The sequence below is a fragment of the Chiloscyllium plagiosum genome, chromosome 28 (assembly GCF_004010195.1).
Source record: "Chiloscyllium plagiosum isolate BGI_BamShark_2017 chromosome 28, ASM401019v2, whole genome shotgun sequence".
Lineage (NCBI taxonomy): Eukaryota > Metazoa > Chordata > Chondrichthyes > Orectolobiformes > Hemiscylliidae > Chiloscyllium > Chiloscyllium plagiosum.
Genome location: NC_057737.1, coordinates 24,195,902 through 24,214,279, shown reverse-complemented (window position 1 = coordinate 24,214,279; position 18,378 = coordinate 24,195,902). Strand labels below are relative to the sequence as shown.

The 18,378-nt window shown below is 42.2% G+C and overlaps 1 protein-coding gene and 4 non-coding genes across 8 annotated transcripts in view; 3 read left to right on the top strand and 2 right to left on the bottom strand.

Moving 5' to 3' along the window:
• Nucleotides 1-1,855: 1,855 nt before the first annotated feature.
• trnat-agu lies at nt 1,856-1,929 on the top strand. Its single transcript has one exon. It is a non-coding gene; the product is annotated as a tRNA-Thr (tRNA).
• A 3,430-nt stretch (nt 1,930-5,359) lies between these two features.
• On the bottom strand, nt 5,360-5,433 carry trnat-agu. The gene has a single exon. It is a non-coding gene; the product is annotated as a tRNA-Thr (tRNA).
• A 466-nt stretch (nt 5,434-5,899) lies between these two features.
• Nucleotides 5,900-5,973, top strand: trnat-agu. Its single transcript has one exon. It is a non-coding gene; the product is annotated as a tRNA-Thr (tRNA).
• A 583-nt stretch (nt 5,974-6,556) lies between these two features.
• trnat-cgu lies at nt 6,557-6,630 on the bottom strand. The gene has a single exon. It is a non-coding gene; the product is annotated as a tRNA-Thr (tRNA).
• A 5,219-nt stretch (nt 6,631-11,849) lies between these two features.
• Nucleotides 11,850-18,378, top strand: part of LOC122564041 (Rab interacting lysosomal protein) — a 40,431-nt gene continuing 33,902 nt past the window's right edge. The window contains exon 1 of one of the 4 annotated variants that reach the window (XM_043718508.1): nt 11,850-12,532. In XM_043718508.1, coding sequence (XP_043574443.1) covers nt 12,257-12,532 — 276 coding nt within the window. In that variant the 5' untranslated portion in view covers nt 11,850-12,256. The remainder of the gene's footprint in view (nt 12,533-18,378) is intronic. The other 3 variants (XM_043718510.1, XM_043718509.1, XM_043718511.1) reach the window with 3 other exon arrangements.

Below are 18,378 nucleotides of genomic sequence, written 5' to 3'. Positions count from 1 at the left end.
TGCACGCAGCAGTCCCCTGCAACTGCAGATTGCGGTGGTTCACGGACTCCCAGGCCAACTGCTTGTTCTGTGGCGCTGTGGAGTCCGTGGACCATGTGTATATTGGGTGTGGGCGTTTGCACTCCCTTTTTGATTTTCTTAAAAACCTTCTCCTCTGTTTTTGGCTGCACTTCAGTCCCACGCTCCTGATCTTTGGGCACCCGGTACGGAGGGAGGGGGGCTGGTCTGAAGACCTCCTCGTGGGTCTGCTCCTGGGCGTGGCCAAACTGGCCATAAACAGGTCGAGGCAGCGGGCCGTGGAGGGGGTCGTTAGGGCCGACTGCCTGCACCTCTTTCGCGGTTATGTTAGAGCCCGGGTGTCCTTGGAGGAGGAGCACGCGGTGTCCACCAACACCCTGGCGTTGTTCAGGGAGGCAGCGGGCCGTGGAGGGGGTCGTTAGGGCCGACTGCCTGCACCTCTTTCGCGGTTATGTTAGAGCCCGGGTGTCCTTGGAGAAGGAGCACGCGGTGTCCACCAACACCCTGGCGTTGTTCAGGGAGAGGTGGGCGCCGCTGGGAGTGGAGTGCATTATTTAGCTGTTCTAGCCATTTAGCTGCTATTAAAACTCTAACTACCAAATTAAAACTATTAACCGTTAAAGACCAGGACAATTTTTATTTATCTCTAAGTTCCCCGCTCCACACCCTGTGCTGACAAAGATGCCACTCGGCTTTTCTGATTTCTGCTCTTCCCAAACTGGTGCCAGTTTTCGTGCGCTGTTAAAATGCCGTTATCCTCAGTGTCTCGAATTTACAGAAACCACTAAAAGCGTTCAAGTCAAACAGGAGCAATCCCTCTCCGACAGCACCGAATTCTCCCCAAAGTTCTAAGTTTCCCACTCCGTTCATCACCTCAAATAACAGTCTGACCAGTGAACAATGCCTCGTCTATTTTGCAGCCCTGCAGCGAATTCAGGTTTTCACCATATGCCGTCTCCAGAATCGTTGGGAGTCCATGGAGTGAGTTCATACTTCAAGGAGTCCCCTTTTCTGTACCTTTAAATTCCATTGTGCTGCCTTCCACCAGCCTGCTCCAAACACTTGCATATATATCTTCATTTCGACACTATCCTCCTTTGCTTGCTGCCCCAAATTCAAATTCTACTGCCCCCATTGAAAAGTCTGTCTTGTTTTTGCAGCGTTCTCCAATTCTTTAGTTCCAGATCAAGTCCAGTTCCAGACCAGGTCCAGTCTTCCTGTCAGACTGGAATCCAATCATCTCAGCAATACAAAGCAGTTTGTGGGAGTGGCGTTTTGATTGGTACCGGGCCAAATCTTAACAATTCGAGCTTCATCACATTTGCAAGGATGCTTGAACACCTCCCTATTCACATGTCTCTGCATCAATTCATCCAATGCCATCCTCTCTACAAAGTGAACTTCACCCCACACAAACAATCTTAAACAGCATCTCCTTTCACCAACTAGTGAGTAAACTCACTAACCGCATACGAATCCGCGCTGGGAACCTGAAATCCGAAACAGGTACGAAAGACACCCGTCATGTGTCACAGAAGGTTGGAAAGTGAGCGCCTTTTGTAAAAAAAAACTCACACAGAAACTGTTTTCAATGTGTTTTTTTATAATTTCAAGATGCCTTTTAAATAGTTTATTTCTGTAATTGAAAAACTGAAGTTTTCCGTAAAGATAAGCCGTACTCCTGCTGTCTGAAAAAGATCAGGAATAAGCAGACAAAACGATAAGGAGAAATGTGGAACTCCAGCTAATATCACAATACAAATAAATTGATTAATGGCAAACCTTAAACCAGATAGTAACATCAGAGGCATAATGTATAGGCATTTTGTGCGATTTAGGCGCTGTGGCTTAGTTGGTTAAAGCGCCTGTCTAGTAAACGGGAGATCCTGAGTTCGAATCTCAGCGGTGCCTTTGTCTTCGAATTTTAATTAATCTCTTCCGCAAAAGAAAGCATGAGATGATACATTTTAATGTGAAGAATCCAAAATAAAGAAACAATGGAATATTTTCTTTTAAAGGTTGAGTTTTCTGCGCGAACGAAACAGAAGGTTTCTGACAAGTGTAATGTTCATAATACAGCTCAGAAGCAAGTTGAATGTAGAAGGCACAGGGAAAATATTCAAAACATGCGTCATTTACAGTGCCAAAAACAAAAGATTAGCGCTAAAATATAAGACTAATAAATAGCAATAGCGTATGCAAACGAATACTGGCTAATTTAGGAATCAAAAATGATATATTCTTCAGGAAGCTATCGGCATGGCAAGATTCGGAGATGCCGGTGTTGGACTGGGGTGTACAAAGTTAAAAATCACACAACACCAGGTTATAGTCCAACAGGTTTAATTGGAAGCACACTAGCTTTTGGAGCGACGAGCGGAGCGGAGCTTCCAATTAAACCTGTTGTACTATAACCTGGTGTTGTGTGATTTTTAACTTGACATGGCAAGAGGTATTAAAGAAGTACTTTGCATTTGGCATCATTAGAAAAGGTGATTCTAACTATGGAACGGTATTTGGTTAGGTAAAACAAATCCGGAGGAATTTGATAGCTTGGCAGTTCTTAAAATAGAAACGCACAGAATGTCAGGGATAAACTGTCAGGACGAGGTATTAGTGAGACCAGACTATGCAACCCCCCTCCCCCCATCATTCCGAGTTGTCTTTATGGAGAGAGACTGAGCAGTATAGTTCTATACACTCTGGCGTTTCGAAGAATGAGAGAAGATGTAATTGAGGTATAAAAGATGCTAAAGGGGATTGACAAAGTAGAATTGGAAAGGATGTTTACTTATGTGGACCATAGAGTGAAAGGTCATAGTTTTAAGAGAAGGGGAGCAGATTTAAAACAAATGAAGCAAAACTACTCGCAAAGGGTCATGAATCTGTGGAATTCACTACACTAGAGTATGGTGGAAACTGATACATTGAGTAAATTTAAGGTGGAGATAAATAGATTTTTGATGAATGGTTTGAAGGTGAATAGGCAGGAAAGTGGAGGTGAGGCTTAGATGAGATCAGTCATGATCATATCAAATGTCACATGACACCAGAATAGCGTAAAGTGTCAACAGCTGAATAATAAATGAAGGGATAACCTATAATCTGATTAATTGAGGCAGAGAGATAATTGCAAAATATTAAAAATTAGGTGGAGAGAATTTTTAAAAAATCTTCTTTTTTTTTTGTAATTCTATATCTGCCTTAATTAATCAGACTATAGGTCATCCCTTCAATTGTTATTCAACTGTTGAAGCTTAAATCACACTGTCTGACACTCTTGATCACCTGAGGAGACCTATTATTTGGGCCTGTTGTCATTCCAGGCACGCCATTTGTGTGATCTTTTGATCTCTCTGATTATAAAGTCTGTGCCTGGGTGCTCACTTCACCTGATGAAGGAGTAACCCTGTGAAAGTTTGTGATAGCTTAATAGTTAGGCCTGAGGGAATATTGCTGAACAAAGAGACCTTGGAGTAGCGAGTTTTGAGAAGATTTGTAGCTCATGTTGAGGTTTTGGAGTGCAGGTTCATAACTCCTTGAAAGTAAAGTCGCAGATAGATAGGATAGTGAAGAAGGTATTTGGTATGCTTGCCTTTATTGGTCAGAGTATTGAGTACAGGAGTTGGGAGGTTATGTTGCAGCTGTACAGGACTTTGGTTAGGCCACTGTTGGAATATTGCGTGCAATTCTGGTCTCCTTCCTATCGGAATGATGTTGTGGAACCTGAAAGGGTTCAGAAAAGCTTTACAATGACATTGCCAAGGTTGGAGGATTTGAACAAAAGGGAGAGGTTGAATGGGCTGGGGTTGTTTTCCCTGGGGCATCGGAGACTGAGGGTTGACCTTATAGAGGTTTATAAAATCATGAGGGATATGGATAGGGTATATAGACAAGGTATTTTCCCTGAGGTGTGGGAGTCCAGAACTAGAGGGCATAGGTTTAGGGTGAGAGGGGAAAGATATAAAAGAGACCTAAGGGGCAACTTTTTCATGCAGAGCATGGTGCGTGTGTGGAATGGGCTGCCAGAGGAAGTGGGGGGGCTAGTACAAGTACAACATTTAAAAACCATCTGGATGAATATATGAATAGAAAGGGTTTGGAGGGATATGGGCTGAGTGCTGGCAGGTGGGACTAGATTGGGTTGGGATATCTGGTCGGCATGGATGAGTTGGACCGAAGGGTCTGTTTCCATGCTGTACATCTCTATGGCTCTAAATAAACCTGGTAGACTGCAATCCGGTGTAGTGTGACTTTTGATCTTGTCCACCACAGTCCAAAACCGGCACCTCCACATCATGACCATATGGAATGACAGAGCCGACTCGAGGAGCTGAAATACCTACTCCTGCTCCTAGTTCTTATTTTCTTTATGTAAAGGTTGGTGACTAGAGGACATAGGTTTAAGAAGTTTGGTAAAAGACAGATGTATTTGTTTCCTATTATTAGTCATAGGGTCATAAGAGATGTACAGCACTGAAACAACTCGTTCATGCTGACCAGATATCCCAATTTAATCTAATCCCATTTGCCAGCACTGACCCAAATTTTGGGAGGAGATTTGTAGCTCAGGTGCTCGTTGTTGTGGTTGTGTCCGCCGAGCTGGGAATTTGTGTTGCAGACGTTTCGTCCCCTGTCTAGGTGACATCCTCAGTGCTTGGGAGCCTCCTGTGAAGCGCTTCTGTGATGTTTCCTCTGGCATTTATAGTGGCCTGTCCCTGCCGTTTCCGGTTGTCAGTTCCAGCTGCAGTAGCCGGTATATTGGGTCCAGGTCAATGTGCTTATTGATTGAATCTGTGGATGAGTGCCATGCCTCTAGGAATTCCCTGGCTGTTCTCTGTTTGGCTTGTCCTATAATAGTAGTGTTGTCCCAGTCAAACTCAGGTTGCTTGTCATCTGAGTGCGTGGCTACTAAGAATAGCTGGTCATGTCGTTTTGTGGCAAGTTGGTGTTCATGGATGCAGACCGTTAGCTGTCTTCCTGTTTGTCCTATGTAGTGTTTTGTGCAGTCCTTGCATGGGATTTTGTACACTACATGGGATTTTGTACACTACATTCACCTCTTCATTCCTGAAGAAGGGCTTATGCCCGAAACGTCGATTGTACAGGCCTCCACTACTTCCTCTGACAGCTGATTCCATACACGCACCACCTTCTGTGTGAAAACCTTAGGTCCTGTGTGTGGTGTTTTTAAAAACAACAGAAAATATTATACTCTACACAACCAATTATTTTGCTATAAACGAGGCGTGACGATCAACCATTATTACCTAGATGATCTGCTTTATTGGGGGAATCTACACAGAGTTATTCGATTACATTAAAAAAACCACACCTAAGAAGGCACCGCTGAGATTCGAACTCAGGATCTCCTGTTTACTAGACAGGCGCTTTAACCAACTAAGCCACGGCACCACCTTTTGTCAATTAATTCTTTTCCAAGATGGTAGTTCCGAGTTAAGCACCTTGGTGTTTCCTTTTGTGTTTGGACTTTTACGAAAGAAGTTAATTCATCTCACATCAATATTACCCATCCCTGATTGGCCTTGAGAAGCTGGTGGTGGTGGTTATCCATATAGTGCCGACAGTGAGAGGCTTCACTTATTCAAATAATGAATCACACAAAAATAAACTTCACAGTAACAAAGGAAACAACTTGTCCCATTTGGTCAGCACTTGGCCAAGAAGTAATTTCAGAATAAGGCATTATTCCATTTCTGAACTCTTGAACCATAGTCTTGTACATATTGTGAACAATGTATATTCAAAATTACCACTGCATATGGCCCCTTCACTCTTTGAGACAATAAATTTCAAATCATAACTAATTACTAAGGACTACATTTTATCTTTATTGATCATCAACATTACCTTTGCATTTGGCGCCGTGGCTTAGTTGGTTAAAGCGCCTCTCTAGTAAACAGGAGATCCTGAGTTCGAATCTCAGCGGTGCCTACAGCGGGAAGCTTTTACCCATCACTCCATATTTCAAAACAATCCCGCACACTTAGTGTCTCCGAAACATTCGCAGGCTTTTCGTCACATGTTTCGAGCGTCTGGTGCTGGAAACGTATAGCATCCGAGGAACAGGAGAATCGATGTTTCGGACAGACGTCTCAGATGTTGCCTGACCTGTGCTTTTCCAGCACCACACTCTCGACTCTGATCTCCAGCATCTGTAATCCTCATTTTCTCCCTTTTAGTAACATGCATTTACTGAGAAGAGTATTATATCCTTAGCCCGAAACGTCGATTTTCCTACTCCTCGGATGCTGTCTGACCTGCTGTGCTTTTCCTGCACCACTCTAATTTTGACTCTGATCTCCAGCATCAGCAGTCCTTACTTTCGCCTACAAACGATAACAAGCTAACAGGCTCAGTTTTTGAAATAACTCATATCATATAAACATCTCTATTACTAATTTATCGTACGGAAGTATTTACTCTTCTCAAATACTAAGCAGATTTCATTTTCAGAAACAAGACGAAGGTCTGATATGCAGAATTGTCGGAATGCTTTAAAATACCACTCAGGTAAAGGCACCGCTGAGATTCGAACTCAGGATCTCCTGTTTACGAGACAGGCGCTTTAACCAACTAAGCCACAGCGCCGAGAACGGAAAGCATTTAACAGACCTAAGTGAGGACTGCAAGTGCTGGAGAATCAGAGTTGCTAAAGCATGGCATTAGAAAAGGTACAGCAAGTCAGACAGAATCCGAGGCGCAAGAGAGTCGACGACTCGGGCAGGACCCTTCTTCAGGATTCTAATAATCAGTGCTGCATTATTTTCAATCCACATTTCCCATGTTCTGTATTAATGGTCGGAAGGCTAAATGTAGTCAAGCAGTATCAATCAAGCAGTACCATACGAGTCAACGAGACGCGAAACGTTACCGAACTTTCTTTTTATAGATGATGCCTGACGTGGTATGATCTCTAGCATTTTTTGAGTATTTCTCCAGCATTTGGTTGTCAGTTGTGAGGAGCTGGTGGGTGGTTTGAATGGCTGAATCTCCACCCTCGGGATTCCGGGGTGTTTTGCTGGCTGACCTCAAGAATGCTCCAAAACAATCTCAAGTTTCAGTAATTGTGCGAATAATCCCCCAGCGCATCGCTCGTTAAGAGCTTTGACAATGCACATTTCAAGCGCAAAGGCATTTTCAAGCCCTCAACTGTGATCATTTTCCAAGCATCTTTCAACAGATTGCGGGGGTGGGGCGGGACGGGAGTGAATAGGAAAAGGACGCATTTTTGAAATTGTTTCTATCAGTTTTATATTTGAATGCAAGATTCTTTAAATTAAAACAACAACGTTCTGGAGAAACTAATTATGTTTAGCAGTATCTGCTGGTCGACAAACTGTATTAACATTTCAACTTTAAAAATCACACAACACCAGGTTCGAGTCACAGAAATGTACAGCACGGAAACAGACCCTTCCATCCAACCCGTCCATACCGACCAGATATCCCAACCCAATCTCGCCCCACCTGCCAGCACCCGGCCCATATCCCTCCAAACCCTTCCTATTCATATATTCATCCAGATCCCTTTTAAATGCTCGAAACATCATGGCATAGACAGAGAACACAGGGGGCTAACACCTTCAATATATTGTCTAGCCAACATCAATTATTACAGCTAATCTGAGAATGCAACTTTTAAAAAAAGGTTTTGTGATTTACACATGAAAGAAGTGAAACTATCATGGCATTCGAATAGATGAAAGACTCAACAGACAAACAAGGTATTTTTCAATATATAATTTCAGTTACATCATACTCTAAATTTTTGCTATAAATTACAGTTGTGTCTTCTACAATCACCTGATGAAGGAGCGGCGCTTCGAAAGCTAGTGTGCTTCCAATTAAACCTGTTGGACTATAACCTGGTGTTGTGTGATTTTTAACCTTTTAAATGCTGCAGTTTTACTAGCTTCCACCACATCCTCTGGCAGTTCATTTCACACACGTGCCACCCTCTGGATGAAAATGTTGCCCCATAGATCTCTTTTATATCTTTCCCCTCTCACCCTAAACCTATACCCTCTAATTCTGGACTTTCCCACCCCAGGGAAAGGACTTTGTCGATTTATCCTATCCATGCCTTTCATGATTTTATAAACCTCTATGAGGTCACCCCTCAGCATCCGTTGCTCCAGGGAAACAGCCCTAGCATATTCAATCTCTCCCTATAGCTCAAATCCACCAACCTTGGTAACATCCTTGTAAATCTTTTCTGAACCCTTTCAAGTTTCACAACAGTCTTCCGATAGGAAGAAAACCAGAATTACATGCAATATTCCAAAAATAGCCTAACCAATGTTCGATACAGCCGCAACATGACCTCCCAACTCCTGTACCCAATACTCTGACCAATAAAGGAAAGCATACCAAACGCCTTCTTCACTATCCTATCTAACTGTGACTCCACTTTCAAGGAGCTATAAGCCTGCACTCAAGGTCTCTTTGTTCAGCAACACTCCCTAGGACCTTACCATCAAGTGCATAGATTTGCTTTCCTAAAATGCAACACCTCGCATTTCTCTAAAGTAAACTCCATCTGCCACTTCTCAGCCCATTGGCTCATGTGAGCAAGGTCCCCTTTGTAATTTGAGGTAACCTTCTTCGCTGTCCACTACACCTCCAATTTTGGTGTCAACTACAAACTTACTAACTATACCTGTTGTGCTCACATCCAAATCATTTATATAAATGATGAAAAGTAGTGGACACTGCACCAATCCTTGTGGCATTCCACTTGGTCACAGGCCTCCAGTCTGAAAAACAACCATCCACCACCACCTTCTGTCTTCTACCTTTGAGCCAGTTCTGTATCCAAATGGCTAGTTCTCCTTGTATTCTATGAGATTTAACCTTGGTAACCAGTCTTCATTGGGGAACCTGGTCGAATGCCTTACTGAAATTCATATAGATTATGTCCACTACTCTGCCCTCATCAATCCTTTTTATTACTTCTTCAAAAAACTCAATCAAGTTTGTAGACATGATTTCCCATGCACAAAACCATGTTGACTATCCTGAATCAATTCTCGCCTTTCTAAATACATGTAAATCCCGTTCCTCAGGATTCCCTCCAACAACTTGCCCACCACCGACATCAGACTCACTGATCTATAGTTCCCTGGTTTGTTCTTACCACCCTTCTTAAACAGTGGCACCATGTTAGCCAACCTCCAGTCTTCCGGCACCTCACCTGTGACTAATGATGAAACAAATATCTCAGCAAGAGGCCCAGCAATCACTTCCCTAGCTTCCCACAGAGTTCTAGGGTTAAAGTCCAACAGATTTATTTGAAGCACAGTGTTTCGGAGCGCTTCAAAAGCTAGTGCTTCCAAATAAGCCTGGTAGACTTAATTTGGTATTGTGTGATTTTTAACTTTGTCCAATCCAGTCCAACATGGGCTCCTCCAAATCATGGTTTACATTTCAAGTCTAACAATTCATCTTCAGAAATTGTTCTTTAGTTCATTAGTTGATCAGAGATCATGGTTATAACAGCCATCTAATTTAAAAGAAGTAATTGTTATAACAATAGAGTAAACTAGTTTGTATTATGAAGGACATCATATTCAGTATAATTAAGAAGCTTTGAATTTAAATCAGAATGTAAGAAACAGGAGCAAGAGGACAATACTCAGTCCTTCAAATATGTCAGTCTTAGTGATCTTCTACTTTAAAAGAAAGCAAAGATCTGCGGGTGCTGGATGTCAGAAACAAAAGCAGAAAGCACTGGAAACATTCAACTGGTTAGGCAGAACAGAAAACTGGACCTGAAACATTAACACTACTTCTACTTCCATGCCATTTTCCTCCACTATCCCCTAATGTTTTTAAATGGAGGGAGTTATCAATCTCAGTTTTGAACATAATCAATGATTGAACCTAAACAGCCATCTGGGGCAGAGAATTCCAATGATGTGCCACCCTCTGATGGATGAAGTTCCTCCTCATCTCAATCGTAATTAGTCCTATGAGATTGTGTCTCCTGGAGAACTCACTTCCACCCCAACTCCCAGCCTAGTAGAGGGAAACATCGTTCCAACTTTGTCCAGTGTATAAAAAATATTTATGTTTGAACGAGACCAGCTCTTGTTCAATTCAGGCTTGAAGGAACTCATGCTCACAATAAGGGCAAATCTGGAGCTCAATCTACTTCTTTTGCTGAGCAAGTAATAATTTGTAAAATAAAGCATTTTTAAAATTATTTAAATGTTTTACTAACAAGAAAGATCTATTTTAATCACTTGGACGTTTTGCTGCTATGTTCTGCTTTTATTTAACAATAAATACTGATAACATTATCAAAGGAATGGTTCAAGAATGGATTCCTGAAGAAGGGCTTATGCCCGAAACGTCGATTCTCCTGTTCCCTGGATGCTGCCTGACCTGCTGCGCTTTTCCAGCAACACATTTTCAGCTCTGATCTCCAGCATCTGCAGACCTCACTTTCTTCCCAAAAGAATGGTTTTGGCAATCAAGGAACTCAGTGATATGAGAGCACTGAATCAACACACCCAATTGTGATGTCAATTTAAAGTATTAATCTCTCCTTATAGTATGAATCTGTAAGTACCCAAGTAAATACTCTAATGTCACGTTACAAATATAATCAGGATGTTGAGGAAATTAAATTAAGGCGCGTCAAGATTCCGTGTATGGCAATTGGCTTTGGCATGCCAATTGCAGCACTGACTTCTGTTTACAGAAGATATCCACGCAGTTGGAAGGAAAAGTAAAAGGAACGCTAAGGGAGAGGTGGAAGATTTTGGGGTTAAATAGGAATGTGGAGTTGACGCTATAATCAGATCAGCCATGACTTACGAAATGGTGGTGGGGAGCAAATGACCAAAGCTCGCTCTTAGATTATACATTTAAATGTTGAGATTAAACATGCATGCACTGAATCGATTTCACGCAGGGACCAAGCACATGCGCTATTTTAGCTCGAGTGTTATGTACTATCTAATGTGGAGTTGATGTTATAATCTTACTAAATGGTGGGGGGAATGAAATGGCCTAAGCCAGCTCTTAGTTTATACTTTTTAAATGTTGAGAGTAAACATGTCCCAGCAGGTTTCTAATGAGTTGACAAACAAAAGACAACATTAAGTCTTATAAGAGGTGAGCTAACGCACAGACGAGAGGAAAAAGGAGATAGTATTTATCATGGGAGACGATATGTGGTTTAATGGCTAAAGTCGGGCTTTATGACCCGGGAGCAACCTTGCGATGATGTCATTGAGCCATTTCTCGGTGGATATTAATAAGTGTGGAGTGGTTAAGAGAGAGAGAGAAACATGGAAGGCTAAACAGAAGCATGAAGTCCAGTCATATGAATGTTAGAAACATTTAGAGAGTCGCATTTGGAATAGACTGACTGGTATTAGGTGATTGAGTTTATGGAACACAGTTTCAATAATGGAACAGCTTGTCCTATCTTTGATACAGTATTCAGTCTTTATATGTAAGAAACATGGTTAAAAATAAACCCAAACCAGTTGGGTTTTGACCTTGTCTTCTCCATCAGTCCGTCTTGAACCAAAACTTATGGATCTGTTTATAAAACCACACACAAAAAATGCAATCGACATATTGGTTCGCATCCTCTGATCAATTTAAGAAATGCAACATTTTTTAAAAAATGCATGCATTGAATCGATTTCACGCAGGGACCGAGCACATGCGCTATTTTAGCTCGAGTGTTATGTGCTATTTAATGTTAACTTTGTTGACGAGTTCTGTTGTTAGAAATCTAACCACAGTCTCTTGTCAGTTTGGTTTCGCTGTTGTGATTGGGGGTGGGCCCAGGCCGGGAACCTGTCAGGCGTGGGGCTGCCACTGGCTGGTGATTGGGCCAAATGACGCCACACGTTATTGTTAGAGGTGCCACGTGACAATTAAAGCCAAGGGAAAGGTGCAAACCGGAGCGCAGTATAAAAGTCCGGGAGCTGAGGGACTGTCTGCAGCGGGAAAACATCTTCCCTGCGACTTCTTCCCAATGGAGTTCCACCGTGCAAATTGATCCAGCCAGTTAAAGAACGTCCTTCCCCATCCTCCCGGGCCACGTTCCATCTACGGCCAACATTCCATTCCCGGGTCACGTTCCATCCACGGGCAACGTTCCATTCCCGGGTCACGTTCCATCTACGGGCAACATTCTATTCTCGGGCAACGTTCCATCCCCGGACCATCATCGAATCGCGCTAGCAGCATTATGGACACGGAAGCCTGTCTCCTGTCATGCCTGGACAAACCCGCCTCTAACCTCGGCGTCAATGATGTGTACGAGATCGCCAAGTTGATCGGCACTGAGCTGGAGAAGCTAATCGACAGCCACGGGAAGAAAGTCGTGGAAGGTCTGATCCCTAAGATTGTCCGCATCTTGGAAATGCTGGAAAGTTTCGTGACAAGGAACGGGAATACCGAGCAGGAGCTGATCCGAGCTTTCGTGAGATTACAAGATGGAGAGAGAAGCGCTGGCCATTACAAGGTGCGTGCCTCCGGGCACAATGCTGAATTTAAATACTTTTTTAAAAAAAGTAACTATTGAATAACTTTGCATCGGCTATTCCTAGACATCCCTACCCCACCCCCAAATTCGCGTACAGTCATGCAGAGTGGTCTTCAACGCATATGTGGCTAAATAACTACGTCTGCTGCTTATACAGTACCACTTTTATACATAGGGTTGGGGTGGTCGGACATCCCTCTTATAGAATGACTGGTTTTCCTAAACCAACACTGAAGACTTTGATAAAAGTTTGAGTACAGTACTGCAAACACTGGAGATCCAAACTAAAATCTTTAGAACTCGTATCATTGGACTTGAAGCATTAAGCTTGCTTTTCTGTCTCCACAGAAGCTGCTAGACCTGAGTTTCTCTGGCACTTTCAGTTTTATTTGGAGATGTTGAGATTAAAATCCAGTAACAATGAGTTAACAACAGTATAGGAAAAAAAGTCGCTGGCCTAGCTTAGTTTCTACCTTAATGCTGCACTAAGTTGCTTCCTATACATTTTCATCTAACCTTTGCATCATGTTGCTCCTTGCTTTTCTACTGGTGAAGCTTAATCTTTTAAATGCAATGTCCAATATGCTTTGAGCACTGGCTGTTTGTTTACACTGCATAACCAGCTAGGGGGACTGTACACTCTGTTTAAAAAGCAATCTTCTGTCACCTATCTGCTTGCTTCTCAAATCTTTTAGAAAGAACACTGAAGATGGTCAGATGTTCCTGGGGCCCACTTGGAATTGCATTACCTGACAAAGCCAAACCTGGCTATCCTTTAGTTCTGCACAGCTTTACTCTGTTGGAACCCTTTGTGTTAGTTGAACAGTCAAAAATTAGACAGGAGATGATTTGACCCCATGAACTTGTGTTGCTGTTAATTTGATTGTATCCTTGCTCCACATTCCTGCATATGGCTGCTGATTTGATGTGCCCTGTTCTGTCATTGATGCAGGATTTCAGATTTGTCTTTGGAGTATCTATAACTGATGGCACAATACTTTAGCTCCCATAGCTAAAGAACTAGATGTGGACAATGTAATGCTGAAAGATTCAATAGACTTTATTACAGTCATAAGCATTATCCTGTGTGGTCTAGTGCTGTAACAAAGTTGTTCAAACTGTTGGTAACTTCCTTAGTGTCATGTTGCAAGTGGCTACAGTAAGATGAAGGCTGAGACTGTGTCTTATACCATCAGGTTGCATTCTGTGATTATGGTGGTGATATCATAAATATGTCACTTAAAGGATTATTGCAAAAGGCTGTGAGGCACATCATATACTAGCTACAAAATGTTAAACACAAACCCAAAGAACTGCAGATGCTGGACATCACAAACAAATACAGAAATTGCTGGAAAAACGTTTCAGTTCTGACAATTGAAAGGTCATTGGAACTGAAACCCTAACACTGTTTTCTCTTTGCAGATGCTGGCAGACCTGCTAAGGTTTTGCAACAATTTCTGGTTTTGTTTGTGAGCTGCTGACCATAGTGAGAACACTAGTTTGCACTCAACACTAGCAAATTATTGCATGACTGAGGCAATAACATATTTAAGTGTACTCCTCCCTTTGACACACAACAGCATACTTGCCACAGATACATATTTATAAGTGTCTACATTATTGTTATTGAAATCTAACGAACTGAAGAGGTTGTGTTTTGTCTTGCAGCATGCACATTATCTTTACAGAATTGGTTTGGGTTTGTGAGCAAGGAAATCTAAGTGTAATGTGATGAAAGGCAAACCTCCCCCCACCCCCCCACCCCCAATTGATAAGTTAATGGCTAAATGTACGTACCCTGGAGTGCTAAGGAAATAGTTAATGCAAGCTTCCAGTTTCTCTACCCTCGGATGACTAGTTCCTGAATTTAAGCTTCCTCTTCTGGATTACACTGTTGTGCAGTGTTACAATGTGATGTCTGATTCCCAGGCATCTATTTAGTCATGATTTACACACTCACTCCCTGAGCAGACTTGGTTTCCAGAACCTTCCTGCTGTACAAAGTTAATTACTTTTTAACAGAATCTTCTGCATCCTCTTGGCTGTCATACTTTTCTCCCTTCCAACTGCACGCTTTGTGTTAGTGATCAAGTGAACACTCACACAAACTGATTTTAATGGATAGGGTTGTCTTTTTTTTTTCTCTCCTCTTGTGGCCTCTCGGGGATGGAGTGGAAATGGAGAGCCAAAAACAGAAATTGCTGGACAAACTCAGCAGGTCTGGCAGCATCTGTAGAAAGAAAGCTGAGCTAATGTTTCACGTCCAGCAACTGGCAAATCATGGAATTTTCCAGAAAATGGGAGCATGAGAAAGTAGGGTTCAGGCTGCGGATCAATCACCATTTATAGTGAATGCCCAAACAGGCCCCAGGGTCTGCATGGTCTGTGCCTGCTCCTACTTATTATTGGTCACACCTCTTTTGAGAAATTCTGACTCTGAATTTTCCATACAGCCCCACACATCCCAACACATGTTCCCCATTCCTCCACCAAACTGACTTCACTGAACCTGTTATAAACATTGCCTGTTCCCCTTTTTGTCTTCACTGCACTTTCACTTTCTGAATGTAATTTGCTGAGAGCAAGAAACTCCAGCTCTGCCTGAATCAATCCCATAGTCTTCAACCACTTTTTTTTTTCGCCATTCAATTTGTCATTTGCCAGTTGAAGGATGGCTTAGTAATATTATCACTTTAGACCATTAGTCTAGTGACCCAGGTAATGGAGGACCTGGGTTCAAATCTGTCTTGGCACTTTTTATTTAATAAAAATCTAGATTAAGAGTTTAATGATGACTGTGAAACTGGTTTGTGGGGAAAATTCCATATGATTGATTGATTAAGGTTTTTTTTTTAGGGAAAGGAAACTGCCATCCTTACTTGGTCTGGCCCACATGTGACAGATTTCACTGCCTACTGGACAATTAGGAATGGGCTGGCCAAGCCAGTGAGACCCCAAACAAATTTGCTACAAACATTTAGGATTCCATCATGTATTGCACGTCCCTTTCTTTTTTTACCAACTCTGCTACAATGGAGCTCAGAAGTAACTTTGGTCTTGTCTCTGTATTATACATGATATCAGTCATCAATTGTGTAGCTTCCGTTTCAATAATTGTAAACCTTGCAATTTATTTCTTTAAGATTTGTAGTTAAGGTTGAGGTTCAGGTTGTAAGTTTGCTCGCTGAGCTTGGTGGTTTGTTTTCAGATGTTTTGTCACCATGTAGGTATCAGTGAGCCTTTGAAGTGCTGTGTTCTGTCCTGCTTTCTAGTTGTGTCTTGGTCTGTTAAGGTGGGTGATATCACTTCCTGCTCCTTTTCTCAGAGGTTGGTATGCACAGGAGTTCATAGTTCCGGTTTGAATGCCAGGCCTCTGTCAATAAACATGTCAATTTGGAACCCACTTACCAACCTCTGAGAAAAAGAACAGGAAATGATATCACCCACCTGAACAGACCAAGACACAAATAGAAAGCAGGACAGAACACCGCACTTCACCAAAGGCTCACTGATACGAAACATCTGAAAACAAACCATCCAGTTCAGCAAGCAAACTTACAACCTGAACTGTAAACCTGTTTATTTGCCATCTCCAGCAGTGCCATTTAATATCCCACAAACTCACCAATTACGTTGGACCAGATTGATTTCTTCATTAGGACACTTTTTTTTTCTCTTTTAATATTTTCATTAAGTGACAATCTGCTATTGGAGAAACATCACCACCTCTCTATCTTCTGCTTGAAGGTTTCTTTTTCTGTAAAGGTCCATTCCTTTCGGTTTGAACACATGATTTTGGATTAGAATTACTAAAAGCAGATCTGTTCCAGAAATTGGGAATGTAAAGAATAGGTTACTGGAAATGCTAAAATATAACTTCTTTTTAGTTGCAGATATTCATGATTTTAGTCCTACGAAGCACTTGCAATATTTGACTCTGACACAAAATAATATTGTCATCTTGAAATGTTTTGGAGAAGTGAGATTCAGTTACACAAACAACTGAAGTGGTTCTCTATTATGGCTTTTGTCAGAGTACAGGATGCGTACTATTACAACCAACACACCTGGCTAGTGCTTAATGTAGCTGGACTGTGTGCTAAAGAGGAAGCTCTTAACATTTTAAGTTCTAGCTTATCCTGGGCAGTTCAGATCTTTCAGTAGACTCTCTGCCACATTTTTTGTAGACTTTCTCCTTGAAAAGAGAAAGTGCTTCAGTGATACCTTCAAGGCCTCACTGGTGACATGCAGCATTTTCACAGACACCTGGGAATCACTGGCCTAACTCCATCCAAAGTGGAGGAGCAGCATCCGGGATGGCATCTAGTACCTGGAGACTTGCTGTTCGGGTGGGGTGGGGAAGGAGAAGATAGGGGTCAGGCAAAGAGCAGAAGGAATGTGCTGCTACACTTGTGCTGAACCCACCCTTTCCCACGACCACCACCTGCCCCAAGTGTAACAGAACCTGCAGTAACTGCATTGGATTGTACAGCCACTCTTCCTCCGAGGAGTGGAAGAGAATCATTCTTGTCTGTGAGGGAGCACTGATGATTTTTGACATTAAAAGCTGATGTAAGTAGTGAGTCCTCCAAGTCTCTGGTGCTTCCCAATGTGTATTCCAGGAGAATACAGCCAGAGGCCAGTCCATGGATCTCCTTTAGTCAGGGGATCAGACAGACACTTTTGCAGCATGAAACATGACTCCAGGATGGTGTGTTGCATCACTTTTTTTTCCCAGGGTCAAGGATGTCTGAGTGGCTGCAGGACATCTTTTCTGGGATCAGTAAAAAGTTGTGGTCTGCAATCCTTCTAATGACATAGGTACAGAAATCCAAATTTGGTGTATTAGGAAGGTAACTACTTTTGTTTTTTGAAATAAAACTCAAGGACCTAAATAAGCAATCTTTTCATTCCTCCCAGTGCCGTGTGTTAGTGACTATCAGAATAAGAGGCTTGATTGACTCAACATGTGGCTGGTGAGCAGGTATCGGAGGGAGGGCATCAGATTTGAGGCACTGGGGCCAAGTCTAAGGCAAATGAGACTTGTACAAGATGGATGGCTTGCATCTTAACAGGACTGGGACTGATATCCTAGCAACGAGATTTGGTAATGCTATTAGGGTTTGTTTAAATGAACTTGTTAAGGGAATGGGAACCTGATGGATAACCCAAAGTGGAAGGGTGTTAAGATGGTAATAGGAAGTAGAAAAGCTGTGAGGGAGACTAGCAGACAGAAGAAACACAGCAGAACAATGGACATGTCTTGAATGCAGAGTAATGACAAAATTGAGGGTGCCCTCCCTACCTGAATGTTAAGAATGCTGCACACGAGGTAGGCTTTTTAAAGGCACAAAGAAGTACGTGGTTACAATATAAAGGACTAAGAGCTGAATACTCAAGGGTATTTCTCATTTAGGACAGACAAATGAGAAGGAAAAGGAGCTGGAGTTGTGCTGATAATACAAGATGGGATCAGTACATTGTTCTTTCCAGTTGGAGCTCCTCACTTACCAATGTTAAATTAGTTTGTGAAACTGAGAAACAGCAAGGGGCTGTCAACATGTGTTGGAGTTATTTATGGGCCACTAAATAGCAGTGATAGTGGTTGAGTTGATGTGGGACCTAGCAAGTCTGAGATGACAAGCCTATATTGTGTGCAATAGTAATCTCAAGTGACTTCAACCTGTGTATAGACTGGATAAACCAATTTCATACTAAAGCTGTGTAGGATATTTCTGGAATGCCTTAAGGATGCTTTTCTAGAGCAGCTTGTCAAATAGCTGACTAAAAGACAGGCTACTTTGGATTAAATGTGATGTAAT